The sequence below is a fragment of the Acartia tonsa genome, chromosome 13, assembly GCF_053477335.1.
Source record: "Acartia tonsa isolate MP-2025a chromosome 13, ASM5347733v1, whole genome shotgun sequence".
NCBI lineage: Eukaryota > Metazoa > Arthropoda > Copepoda > Calanoida > Acartiidae > Acartia > Acartia tonsa.
Window position 1 is genome coordinate 6,945,840 of NC_137272.1, and position 15,341 is coordinate 6,961,180.

A 15,341-nucleotide genomic window follows, 5' to 3' on the forward strand; every position below is an offset into this window, starting at 1 on the left:
TCAGACCAATCGGATAATTAGGTCACATACAAATTTGTTGTTAAAAAAGTAAAAAAATCATCATGTTTAAAATGGACGTACGGACATTCTGGTAATGATTATAGAGTTGCTACGCTTTCTAACTCGTACCTAACTACTACAGGAATCACCATGCAAAATTTGAAATCGATAGGACAATTATAACATGCCTAAATTAACGAAAAAAGCTATTTAAAAAAGTAAAAAAAAATCAACATGTTTAAAATGGACGTACGGACATTTTGGTAATGAGTATAGAGTTGCTACGCTTTCTAAATCGTACCTAACTATTACAAGAATCACCATGCAAAATTTTAAATCGATAGGACAATTATAACATGCCTAAATTAACGAAAAAAGCTATTTAAAAAAAGTAAAAAAATCAACAAGTTTAAAATGGACGTACGGACATTTTGGTAATGATTATAGAGTTGCTACGATTTCTAAATCGTACCTAACTACTACAGGAATCACCATGCAAAATTTGAAATCGATAGGACAATTCTAACATGTCTAAATTAACGAAAAAAGCTATCCGTTACGGACGGACGGACGGACCTACCCTAATTATAGAAAAGCTTCGCTTTTAAAAATATAGTTACCTAGCCCTTTTTCAGAATAGAGATAACAAAATAACTACAAGAGATTTTATTATTAGTAAGCTAGTATTAGTCAAGCTATATACATATTTTTTTTTACAAGAATTACTAATTAAGTGATATTATATGATTATTAGTAGTAAATTGCATATTAATTTTTACATATGATTTAATACATTTGAATTGCATTATTTTTATTTATATATATTTATTTACATTGATAAAGGTAACTGTACTACAGGGCCTTTAAAGTCAATCTTGACTGTCCTTTGGCCCAATATTCATTCATTCTTTTTAAAAGCGAAGCTTTTCTATAATTAGGGTCGGTCCGTCCGTACGTCCGTACGTCCGTAACGGATAGCTTTTTTCGTTAATTTAGGCATGTTAGAATTGTCCTATCGATTTAAAATTTTGCATGGTGATTCCTTTAATAGTTAGGTGCGATTTAGAAAGCGTAGCAACTCTATAATCATCACCAAAATGACCGTACGTCCATTTTAAACATGTTGATTTTTTTTACTTATTTAACAACAAATTTTTATGTGATCTAATCATCCGATTGATCTGATTTTTGGTATATTGATTCCTGGGACAACAAAGTATAATGTAATAAGCGAAGCAACTCTATAATCAAGTCCTAGAAATGTAAGTATGTCCATAAACATTATCCTGAATCAAGCAGTTTTTCAATACATTTTACTTACAATTTTGCTTTGACTCTTATACATTTATATTGTGATTATTCAGTTCTGACACTATATAAGTGTTAATGTCCGTTTGTCCTACTGTTTAAGTGCTTCGCTGTTATGGATGTTGTCATCCTTGTTTTAATATATTTACAAGTTTCACAAATGATATAAGAAAATACTAGCTATTTACAGGGTATAGCATTAAAGTAGCTTACTGGTTGCGATATTTAAATGTTTTTTTTTATTATTTTTCCACAGAGATAACACTTTCTCTCCCTGAATTGAAATGTTTGTACTTTTTTTAATTTTTGGATCATTGAAAGAAAACGAAGTTGCGGGTTTCGTCTTTTCTAGCTTTTCTCCTATTTCTAGCCCCTGCGGGCAATCATTAACATTTACTTTACCTTTAACCTAAAATAACCTTTCAAAAGCTACCGTGAAAATACGATGAAACCCACAACTTCGTTTTCTTTCCATAACCCGAATATTTAATTAAATTATAGATTAACTATATCAAAATGTCTTTCAAATCCAAAGTAACAAATGAATCAGTTTGGATGGAAGAAAAAGGAGCAAAAATGCTTCAGAAAAAGGTATTTTTAACACAAGGATGACAACATCCATAAAAAAAACAAAGCTTTGAAACGGTAGAAAAAAAAGAACATTAACACTTGTAGTGTGTCAGAACGGAATAATCAGAATATAAATAGATAAGAGTAAAAATCAAATTGTAAGTAAAGAAGGTGTATCAACTTTTTTTTATAGCTAGCCGGTTCTTTTAGTAAGTAGTAGATGTAAAATTTTTCATAGAATTCAGATATGCAATCGGTTTTTTTGTAGACCTCTTATTTTTAAAGTAATTTAATTTTTTTTAAAAAATAATTAAGTCGGTTTTAAGGTACTAAAACGCAACAAAATAAAAGAAGAAAATGGCCAGTAAGAACAAAAATAGTAAGATCTTTAATTTGACACCTTACTTTTAAAATTCTGTTGAGTAATTATTGAAAAAATCTATTTTTTTAACCTCGGTTTAATAAAAACTTTAGACCTAAATATTTTCTTAAACAGACATAAACCCCGAACCACTTCATTATGCAATCTACATTTTCCTGGATATTTTGTCTACGGTAGACCATAAGTGTACAGCTTTACAGTACATTGTTTCTATTTGTTAAAGCAACACATATGATAAAAGAAAAAGATACTTTTTAAAGTAAAATGCTTATATTTCAATCAAAATCTATATTTTTTTATTTTTTACCGATCCACGTCATTATGCAAATCAAAAGAAAATCAATGAGAAAACGTTTGTTTTGCACTTTTCTCCACTTTAAAAAATGATTTTGATAAAATAACATTTTTTAAAGGGATTTATGCATTAATTATAATGAAAAACAGTTTAAGGTAGATTTTATTGATTTTTCTAAATAAGAAATAATTGAAAAAAAGAAATTCTATCCCTATCACTTTAGAGGACAGCTGCTGACCCCCAGTCTTATGAATGAAGCTAAATACATGTTAAAGATAAAAATTATCCTGAAAAGTATACAAAAATGTTTTTTGATGTGTTAAAAAAATCCATTTTAAAACCTTGATTTTGAGGATGATGGCCTTTAAGATGCTCTTACTGGTGGCGAAGGTGAGCTAAATGTTATCTAAGTACATGACCATTACAACAACTTGTCTATATACCTATGTACCATTTTTTGTAGTCATAGCAGCCTCCAGTGCAGCCTCTCGATATGAAATATAACCATTATCTAAAAACTACATTATTTACTTTATGAATTTTAGTAATTAAAATTGCAATTTTTTTCTTTTTTAATATTGCTTGCTTGGAGGCTGCTATGACTACAAAAATTGGACCATAGTTCAATATATAAGTTTTCTTCAAGGGCATGCACTTTGATAACATTTAGCTCACCATCACCACCAGTAAAAGCATCTTAAAGGCCATCATCCTCAAAATCAAGATTTTAAAATGGATTTTTTAACTCATCAAAAAACATTTTTGTATACTTTTCAGGCACATTTTTAATTTTAACATGTATTTAGCTTCATCCATAAGACTGGGGGTCGGCAGCTGTCCTCTAATGTGATAGGGATAGAATTTCTTTTTTTCAATTATTTCTTATTTAGAAAAATTAATAAAATCTACCTTAAAATGTTTTTCATTATAATTAATGCATAAATCCCTTAAAAAATTGTTATTTTAGCAGAATTAATTTTTAAAAGTGGAGAAAAGGGCAAAACAAACGTTTTCTCATTGATTTTCTTTTGATTTGCATAATGACGTGGATCGGTAAAAAATACAAAAATATAGATTTTGATTGAAATATAAGCATTATACTTTAAACAGAATCTTTTTATTTTATCATACATGTTGCTTTAACAAATAGAAACAATGTACTGTAAAGCTGTACACTTATGGTCTACCGTAGACAAAATATCCAGGAAAATGTAGATTGCATAATGAAGTGGTTCGGGGTTTAAAAAACATGGGTTCATATATACCTTTAGAATCAGAAAAATATTACGAATCCATTGTAAGCAAAATTGAAAAAAAGTAAAAAAATAATCAAATGGCCAATTTTTTGTTCAGGCAACACTATCGTCTTCCCTTTTTTACCCCCTCTTTACCCCCTTCCCATTTTTATACTCAATTCAAGAATTAAGACGTTGCCTGTACAATATAATATGATATTTTCATATAATTCCTTTTATTGTAGTTTATATACTATATTGTAAACTTTTTTTTCAATTTTGCTTACAATGGATTCGTAAGATTTTTCTGATTCTAAAGGTATATATGAACCCATATTTTTTTACTTGTGAAATAATAAAATTAAGTTCAAAGTTTTTATTCTCGTGGGTTTAAAAAAATCGATTTTTTCAATAATTACCTGACAGAATTGAAAAAGTAAGGTGTCAAATTAAAGATCTTACTATTTTTGTTCATAATGACCATTTTCTTTCTTTTTTTTGTTGCATTTTAGTACCTTAAAATCGACTTAATTTTTTTTTTTTAAACTTAAATTACTTAAAAAATAAGAGTTCTACAAAAAAACCGATTGCATATCTGAATTCTATGAAAAATTTTACATCTACTACTTACTAAAAGAACCGGCTAGCTATAAAAAAATAGTTGATACACCTTCTTTGTTGAAAAACTCTTTAAAATACAGGATACTGCTTAAGGACGTACAGGCATTCTGGTAGCAATTATAGAATTGCTATGCTCTGGATTCTCTAGTTGATCACATTAAAATCGAAGGAGAATCCCGCTCTTACGAGGCAGGGTATACTCCTGTTCATTCCTTATAATAAAGTAACAGAATGAATGTCTGTATGTCTGTCTAGTTGTTTGTACCGAAAGATCTCGTTAACCGCTGAACCGATTAGGTTCTTCTTAACAGGGTAGCTTCTCATAGGTCCCGAGAAGGTTTATAACTATTTTGGGGGAGGGTATCACCACCCTCCCAAGAGAAATCGCCCCTTAAACCCCCCCCCCCAAAAAAAAAAAAAAAAATTTATTTTTAAAACTACAATTAAAAATGGGGGGGGGGGGTGATAGGTGGGCAACCCCCCCTCAAAAAAATTTCCCTCACCCAATTTTTTTTTTACTTTTTCTAAAATCTAAAATAATAAATTGGATTATCAAATTCGACTTTCCCCTTATCAAATGCCCCTAGAGGCCTCCAGGGGGGTGTAGCTGCTAGTTGACCATATAGGAGTACGTAACCGGACAAAGTGTCTCAAAAATCAGCCATATGACTTCATAGAAATGAGGGATTAGCCAACCTTTTTAGTGGTTTTCTTGCTCACCTCTCTCATTTTAATGACGTTACATGGCTGATTTTTGAGACACTGTGTCCGGTTACAAGTAGTACCATTACCAATCAAGCTGTCTATCTTAAATAGCAGCGGAGAAAACAAAATTTTTCATAGGGTGACATCGCTACTTAAAAATGAGTTGTTTAAAATGAACTTCGGAACTTCTGTCAATTTATCATAGCCATAAACAAGAATTTAGTGAAGATAATAGAATTCTAATCATAATGTATTGTTGTTTTTAAAAGCGAAGCTTTTCTATAATTAGGGTCGGTCCGTCCGTCCGTTTGTGACGGACAGCTTTTTTCGTTAATTTAGGCGTGTTAGAATTGTCTTATCGATTTCAACAAATTTTTATGTGATCTAATAATCCGATTGATGTGAATTTTGGTATACAGATTCCTGGGACAACAAAGTACAATATTATAAGCGAAGCAACTCTATAATCAAGTCCTAAAAATGTAAGTATGTCCACAAACATTATCCTGTATTAGGCAGTTTTTAAACAAATGTACTTACAATTTTGCTTTGACTCTTATACATTGATATTATGATTATTCAGTTTTGACACTATATAAGTGTTCATGTTTGTTTGTCCTACCGCTTCAGTGCTTCGCTTTTATGGATGTTGTCATCCTAGTTCATATCTGAATTAGGAAGTGTTTGTGGAAAGGTAGCAAAGATCTTTGAGTTAATTTTTGTCAACTAGTGTGTGAGGGTGGGGACATAAGACTGTAAATTATTATGGTAACCAAAGCTTTATGATAGCTGGCTCTAAACTTTGGGTACTATAAAAGCAATAAATCAAAGCAAGCAGTGTCTAAACTTTTTAACCGATAGAAAGATAAATCATAAAAGAAATATCAGTTTTTATACATATAAAAACAAGGATGACAACATCCATAAAAGCGAAGCACTGAAACAGTAGGACAAACGGACATTAACAATTGTATAGTGTCAGAACTGAATAATCAGAATATAAATGTATATGAGACGAAGCAAAATTGTAAGTAAATTTTTTGAAAAACTGCTTGATATAGGATAATGTTTATGGACATACTTACATTTTTAGGACTTGATTCAATGATTATAGGGTTGCTTTGACTATAACATTATACTTTGTCGTCCCAGGAATCAATTTACCAAAAATCAGATCAATCGAATGATCGGATGATTAGATCACATATAATTTTTTGTTAAAAAAGTAAAAAAATCAACATGTTTAAAATGGACGTACGGACATTCTGGGAATGATTATAGAGTTGCTACGCTTTCTTAATCGTACCTAACTACTAAAGGAATCACCTTGCAAAGTTTGAAATCGATAGGACAATTCTAACATGCCTAAATTAACGAAAAAAGCTGTCCGTCACAAACGGACGGACGGACCAACCCTAATTAAAAAAAGCTTCGCTTTTAAAAATAGAAATGTAAAGCTAATATTGCAATAATAAAAGTAAAGATTTTTTATGGCTTTGCTACTTTTTAATTAACTTGCTATTATCTCGGATTTATAAATAACTTTTGTACAATTATCACCTGAAATATGATATTTTATCAAGCTTTAAAATTATATTTTAAGGGATAAGACATCGGACGATAAGTTGATGCACATCCCCAATGATGATACACACCCCTTCTATAGATAATCGGTGGAAAAGTTTGGACACTTGTGAACATTAACAATTCAATCTATTGAAAGTCCCTAAAGAATTCAAACCAAAGAATTAGAAAACGCGTTCATAAACCTTTAGAGACCAGTATAATTTACAGTCAAATGTCCCCTCCCTCCCTGTAAATTTATCTTTAGAAAGTAAATTAATAAAAATATTTATGATAAGCGATGCAAAGAAAAAGATTATATTTAAATTGCATTTAGCAGTACAGACAAACAGACAAATTTTTAAAAGCGAAGCTTTTCTATAATAAGGGTCGGTCTGTACGGAACGAATAGCTCTTTAATAATGTTAGAATTGTCCTATCGATTTCCAACTTTGCATGGTGATTCCTGTAGTAGTTAGGTACGATTTAGAAAGCTGAGATTTATATGTGAAAATATTAGGGAGAAAGGCTAGCCTTTTTATTTTTAGGGTGGGTGTTGACACTCCCTAACAGAGCGCCAATGGACAAAATTAACAAACAAAAGCGCTGAAAAGTGTCATGTGTAACGTCATAAAAATACATCTAATAGAGTGGAGAAGTGGGTAAGGAATCCCCTAAAAAATGTAACACATGACACTTTACAGCGCTTCCAAATAAAGAATTGTATTTAGTATGCTGAAAGAAATTTGGACAGCGATTACAAATCAAATCTGGGCAGAATCTCTTTTAGTGTAAGAATTTATTTATTTTAGAAGTACAGCTTTTCTATAATTATTTTAAAGGCTGTTAATTTTTTATATTTTCAATCATAACATATATTTTACCATAACTCTCTCAAAAACGATTTCAAAACATTCCTTTTTTCTACTTTTAAAACGAGAGAAAAGTTTTAAAAAAGCTATTTTTGATTTTATGGGTTTCATACATCTTAAAATTACACTCAAATTTGCATATATTTATTAGTACTTTTCAGCGTTGCGGAGCCGTTTGATTTTAGTGCGGCTCTGGCTCCAGCTCCGGCTTCGACCTAAAATCAAGAAAAACTCGACATATTTTTTTCCCCGCGTCTATTTTTGACTTTTGAAGGTTTTAAAAGTTCAATTTTTGATAAAAATGAACTTGAAAAAAAGGGCATTTGCACATGACAAAACAGAGTTACCAAATTATAATTTATAATAAATCTCTTTTTTTATCTAGTCCGAGCCGTTTTTTAACAAAAATTACGGCTCCGGCTCTAGCAAAATATGGCGGCTCCACGGCTCCCGGCTCCGGCTCGGCAACACTGGTATTTTTATTAATTGTCCATGGAATAGAAAGATATTTCAAAACCGATTACTTGGGATTTTACAGAAACTAAATATATAATTACATTTGTAGGTAAAGTATGACAAGAGTTGTAAAACCACGACTATCAGAGTTCTAAGAGCCCAGGTATTTTCAAAAATTTCATTTATATACATAGTACCAAATCCTATTTTTAGAAATGTTTGTTTCAAAAAGTGTGTCGCTTTTATGTAAATAAATATACAGTTATAATGGAGGGAGGGAGGAGACAATGGACTGTTTATTACACTAGTCCCCAAAGTCTAATAATAACGTTTTCTTATTCATAGGCTTAACAACATTAGAGACTTTAATTAAATTTTTAATTGGTTGGATCATTAAGTTTAGTGTTCAAACGTTTCATCCACTAATTTTAATCTACAGAAGGGGTAATTTTGTTTTTTCATTATTAGGGATATACATCAATTTATCATCAATGTCTTATCCTTTTGATCACTGAAATTTTCAAGATTAATTTTAGGATAAGTCTTGTTTTAGCCTCTCTTCATATGGACATAATTTAATTTGTTTTAGAATTTACCAAGTATGGACATCATTGGGGAGAGTGATCCCTATGCTAGAGTTTATTTCATAAAGGACAGATCTATACTGGCTTTAGTTCAGGTATATACATACATACACAGACATACAAACATACAGACAGACATGCAGACAGACAGACAGTCAAACAGACAGACAGATGTACAGACAGACAGACAAACAGAGGGATCCCTATGCTAGAGTTTATTTCATAAAGGATAGATATATACTGGCTTTAGTTCAGGTATATAGATAGATAGACAGACAGATATACAGACAGACAGACAAACAGACAGAGAGTGATCCCTATGCTAGAGTTAACAGACAGACAATTAGACAGACAAACAGACAGACAAACAGACAGACAAACAGACAGACAAACAGACAGACAAACAGACAGACAAACAGACAGACAAACAGACAGACAAACAGACAGACAAACAGACAGACAAACAGACAGACAAACAGACAGACAAACAGACAGACAAACAGACAGACAAACAGACAGACAAACAGACAGACAAACAGACAGACAAACAGACAGACAAACAGACAGACAAACAGACAGACAAACAGACAGACAAACAGACAGACAGACAAACAGACAGACAAACAGACAGACAAACAGACAGACAAACAGACAGACAAACAGACAGACAAACAGACAGACAAACAGACAGACAAACAGGCAGACAAACAGACAAACAGACAGACAAACAGACAGACAGACAAACAGACAGACAAACAGACAGACAAACAGACAGACAAACAGACAGACAAACAGACAGACAAACAGACAGACAAACAGACAGACAAACAGACAGACAAACAGACAGACAAACAGACAGACAAACAGACAGACAAACAGACAGACAAACAGACAGACAAACAGACAGACAAACAGACAGACAAACAGACAGACAAACAGACAGACAAACAGACAGACAAACAGACAGACAAACAGACAGACAAACAGACAGACAAACAGACAGACAAACAGACAGACAAACAGACAGACAAACAGACAGACAAACAGACAGACAAACAGACAGACAAACAGACAGACAAACAAACAGACACACAGACAAAGAAACTGACAGAGAAACAGACAGACAAACAGACAAACAAACATACAGACAAACAGACAGACAAACAGACAAACAAACACACAGACAAACAGACAGACAGACAAACAAGAAAGACAAACTAACAGATGACAGACAGACAAACAAACAGATAAACATACAGACAAACAGACAGACAAACAATCTACTTATTATTTTAGAAAGGTCACGAGAAAACAGAAACTAAAAAAGATGAACCGAACCCAAATTTTGTGGAGGACTTTATTTTTCAGGTTGTACCCTCTATTTTTAGTAGCGAAGCTACAATATAATTGACTTTGTCGGTCCATCAGTCAATCCTTCCGTCATTCTGTCAGTCAGTAAGTCAGTAACGCTATGGGGAAAACATGATTTTCTCGGCTCCTATACAAGAAAATTTAGATAAGTTACAGATTTTCCTATTGGTTGGAGTGCTTTCTCGATTTTTAGGTTTTCGTGACGGATTTTTCTATTCAAGATAGACAGCTAAAATTTCTGTTTTATAATAGTTATGTATCCCATCATATTAATCAGATTTTTACAGATATTATATAAAAAAAAGGGGGGAGGGGGTTAATGTAACCATCTTGTAATCAATGTGTAAATGGCACTTAGAATTCGAATTTTTACCTGAAATTTTGCGTGAGGTCTTTGTTTCCTAATTGAACAAAAAGTTGAAAAGCTCAGCCAATTAGATTTTTTTGCTATTTTTAGGGCAAATCTGTCATAAATTACGTGGGGATCAAATTTTTGAAACATATTTTTGCTTTCAATCATATGAAATGATACAAAAAACATTTTTTAGATTTCTAGTAACAGCAACTACCGGCTAGAACCATTTGAAAACGTTTTGGAGCGGCAAAGAGTATTATGTGGAGATGGCTTTCGTGATCAATTTGCCTTGAAAATAGCCACAAAAAAAATGGCTAAACGGCTGAGCCGCCAAGTATTACTCATGCAAAATTTCAGATATAAATTTTAAGATTAACTGGTAGTTTTATGATTGTTATTTCTAATACATTTGATATTAATTGGTTTCTAGGGGGTAAAAAATAACTTTTATATATTTTCTATTCAGTCAATGCATTGGGAGAGTTTGCTGTCATACAAGCTTATAATTTCTGTTTGGGATTATGACTATGGTTCTAAAGATGATTTTATTGGTGGGGTAAGTCATATCAGAGGTGGAGCTGCTCTATAATTCTTCTATGATACATAACAGATTCCACACCAAAAGGGGTAGTTGCATGAAATGCATTTGAACTTGAATTTAGTGAACCAAATATTTTTTACTATTGAATGGCTTAAACTATCTTTATAGGGCAAATATTTGAAAGAATTAAAATTTTTTACCACGTATATAGTTTTAAAAACATCAACACTGAAATTCTAAATTTTACCTACTCAAATTAGAGTGTCCCATAGAGTAGTAGTTAAAGCATTATGCTCTGGTGAGGAAAAACCGAGTTCAAGTCCCAACATAGACTTTGCACTTGGTTGACAAATGCTGTCGCAATTTGTTGAATTGTATTTACACAATCTTCCTTAAGATGCCCTTAGGTTGTAAGGAGAGAGATTTGTAGGAATTTAGGATTCTACTCATTAAACAACTTTAATCAAACTTTCCCTCATCCATGCTCCTCATTCATATGAGAGTGCCATTAATTAGGGTGTCTCAATATGGAAGACCTGCCGAAACTCTTGGCCAGGGTGATGTAATAATTGAGCAGCTTCCATGAGAATTGTCGGTCAGCTTGTAATGTAAAATAGAATACGATCAGCTGTGCGCGAAACTTACCAATCTACGATTGGCCAAAGGATTCTCACCTCCAATCTCCGTGTGCTTCTAAACCCTAACTTCAGAGAATCAGGGCTACATACATAAACTCAAATTAGACATTTTTGGACGTTACTCCAAAACTACCTGGTCAAAGTTTATTTTTATTCAAATTATCTGCATAGGTAACCTACATATACCTCATATTCTACAAAAAAAAAAACATTCAGTTATTTGAAGAGATGATTCTGTAAACCTCTGACAATGGTCCTACCTGGACTCAATAGAGTAGTACAACAATAAAAACAATAAAGTTTCACTTCTTCAAGTACCCCCAACTAGTAAAATGCACTTCGTGCAACTATCCCTTTCATCAATTTTTGAATAAGCATCTACTGAGATGGGTTTTTGAAAGATAAAAGCCACGTTTTTTTCGATTTGCGAATTTAAGCAGAGTATACAACTATTTATTTAATTATTTCGCTTTTGTTGGAATGGTCTTCATAGAAAAAAAAAACAAATTATCTCCAATCCATTTTTGCTGCATATTAATTAATGCATCTTTTTAGAGCTGTAGAGACATTATACAAATGGCTAAACTAATAATTTTAAAATTTTGAATTCTTAAGTTGTATACTCTGTTGAAATCCTATCGTCTTCGTTCAATCAATCAATGTTGAAAAAATGTCGAAAAAACGTCGAAAAAACGCGGCATTCATCTTTTAAAAACCCATCTCTGATACTATCTGTGAATATTATTGTCAAACAAGACACTTTCCAGCACTTCAAAATGTTGTCAAACATGTTTTGTTTAGGTCCGAATAAGCATGAAAGATTTGGTATTAGAGAACACTTTAGATGTCAATATTGATATGCCATTACATGGGCCTGACTCTGACGGTCATGTGAGTATTTCATTTTTCTCCGGTATCCGGCCGGATATCCGGTAGGTTACCAGGAGATCCGGCCTTACTAATATTGATATGCCATTACATGGCCATGACTGTAATGGTAATGTGAGTAGCTAAATATCCGGTATCTAATATTGATATACCATTACATGGCCCTGACTCTGACGGTCATGTGAGTATTTCATTTTTCTCCGGTATCTGGCCGGATATCTGGCAGATTACCGGATATCCGGCCTTACTAATATTGATATGCCATTACATGGCCATGACTGTAACGGTAGCTAAATATCCGGTATCTGGCCGGATATCCGGCAGACAACCGGATATACGGCCATTCTAATATTGATATATCATTACTGCATTGCCCTGACTCATTTTATTTTTAATAGCGAAGTTTCTTTGTGATTAGAGTCGGTCACCAGGGCGTCAAAGCTTATTTTTTGAGGGGAGGGAGGTAATCACCCCTTTAAACCCCCCCCCCTATTTTACGTTCTTTGTGGGTCCGTCCATAAGTAAAACTGTAATGGATAGCTTTTTTTGTGTAACGGCCAGCTCTTATAGTTAATTTAGACATGTTAGAATTGTCAGTTTTAGATTTTATTATGTGCCTCAAGTGCCCCTAGAGTCCTATAGGCGCGTAGCCGCTAGTAATTAATAATTTTTTGATATGTTTCAGCCCATTGAGAAGGATCTGGACCCTAATTGGTTGAGCAGCAACTAATTGGCAGTAGGAAATTAATTGTATATATTTTTATGTTTTTTTATCTAATAAATGTGTAAAATTTTCTTTTTTATATTGTAATAGCTATTTATTGCATTGTATCATAGACAGCTTTCCGGGAATAGTAAAATGGAAAATTATAAAACTTTAATTAACCCATTAGTGCCGAGCGCCACTTTTATGGACCGATCGAGCTGAAAATTTCAGGGAAGCTTTGTTATAGTAAAAACGGAATTCCAATTTTTTTGTTTTGCTCTAGTGGCGTGCACAGGAAAGTTGCTAATACACCCGGCTCGGCGCGAGTAAAGAAACCGTTCGGCATAGGTAACCGTTTTTGGAGTTTTTTGGTGCTTCCCCCCGGCATTCAAGCCCGGTTTTATCCTAAATACCTGGTTATTTGGCCCAAAAAATTTAAAATGTAATTTTTAAACGTCCAAAGTGAGTTGTAGAGTAGCTAATACTACGATACAATCCGTAATTGAAAACTACATAACCTCATGTAATTGATAGAGCTACAAGTAAGATACTAAACGATTTATATCACATTTAGTGTTTTGGCTGTAGGTGCCACCCTTTTCGGTTAAAAAAGCCCATTTGCAAGGAGTTTTAAAATTTGATAGCTAACTGTTGACGGGTATCTTTACTCGCGCCGAGCAGGGCGATAAAACTAGCGGGTATCTTTACTCGCGCCGAGGCGGACCTATATAGAACGTAAAAAAACGATACAAAAATCATATAAACAATAATAATTTGAATAAAAACAATTCACAAATGGATGTAGTTGACAATAAACTTTAAATTTCACGAAAAAAATCAGCAACTTTAATACATAAACAAAAAAGTTAGATGGGGTATTTTGAAATGACCTCGTTTTTCTTGGTTTTCAAATTTTGTTGAGCAATACCGGCAAACGGAAGTAAGCAAAACTGCCTGCTCCAGGGGGAAATGAAAACCAGGGTTGTAGAGGGGGGATTCATACTGAGAATGATGCAATCCTGAAACTGAGAACTGTTTTTTTCCGGGATTTTTTGGAACCGGGCGATAAAAGCCGGTTCGTCAGTAATGGGTTAAGAACGATAAATCATGAGATATTTGATCATGCAGGTAATGCATGGACCCACCATATTCCCCACAACCAAAATTTTAAGTAATTTTTTTGACAAAACTGCATAAATACAGGATAATGTTTAAGGATATACTTACATTGTTAGGACCTTATTAAACAGATGCTTCGCCTATAATATTTTACCTTGATGTGTTAGGAATCATTATTCCAAAAATCACATGAATAGAACAATTATAACATATACAAAATTGTTGTTAAAAGGGTTAAAAATCAACATGTTTCAAATGAACATACGGACATTCTGGTAACGATTATAGAGTTACTATACTTTCTAAATCATACCTAACCGTAATAGGAATAATAATGCAAAATTTGAAATCGATAGTACAATCCTAACATGTCTAAATGAAATAAAAGAGCATGCCCGTTATGGACGGACGGACCGACCGACCCTAATTATAGAAAAGCCTCGCTTTAAATAATCACACAACAAATCTAGAAATATTCTTTATAATTTATTCTACATAATAATAGCTAACAAAAACAGAAATACATTATTAATAAATTAAATAAATATATTGTTTTTTTTCATTACTTAGAGTCTTTTTAAAGTTCATCAAAATTAATCTTTTTATAGTGCCTATAAAAAATGACGTCTTACAATACAAATAACCAATGATAGGCCAGTATACATTTCAATTGACCAATGGTAGGCCAGTATGGCGTCATTTTTTATAGTCACTATAAAAAAAATTCATTAAAATATGCGAAACCGTAAGAAAAACAAATTTATATTCTCATCCTTGATAGCCACAATATAAAATTCGAAGTATTATTTTCCAGTATGGCTTCGAAACCGATTAATATCCGCTGGATTAGAACCGGGTTTTCAGCCATACTGAAAAATCATGTATATTATCTATTACAGTCAATTTTCAACGAATATTAAAATGAAAAATCATAAAATTATTACCAGTTTTGTTAGACCGGGCCTTTGGCCCCTCCGGGGCTTACAAAACTGGTTTGAATCTCATAATTTTTCATTATCCGCGGAAAGCTGTTTATAGCACAATGCGATAAATGGCTATTCTTAATGCCAAGTTTTGACAGGATAAAGTTAGATACAGATTTGTTTTTCTTTTGTCCATGCCGTTGTAAAAA

The 15,341-nt window shown here is 32.7% G+C and overlaps 1 protein-coding gene across 1 annotated transcript; it reads left to right on the forward strand.

The window, feature by feature from the left end:
• The first annotated feature begins 1,787 nt into the window (after window positions 1-1,787).
• On the forward strand, window positions 1,788-13,178 carry LOC145335486 (synaptotagmin 2-like). Its single transcript, XM_080181248.1, has 8 exons — window positions 1,788-1,899; window positions 7,411-7,470; window positions 8,117-8,170; window positions 8,597-8,686; window positions 9,888-9,959; window positions 10,784-10,873; window positions 12,298-12,387; window positions 13,070-13,178. Exons 1-8 carry the CDS (start codon window positions 1,825-1,827, stop codon window positions 13,112-13,114), a joined length of 576 nt encoding a protein of 191 aa, XP_080037374.1. The 5' UTR covers window positions 1,788-1,824; the 3' UTR covers window positions 13,115-13,178.
• The last annotated feature ends 2,163 nt before the right edge of the window (window positions 13,179-15,341 follow it).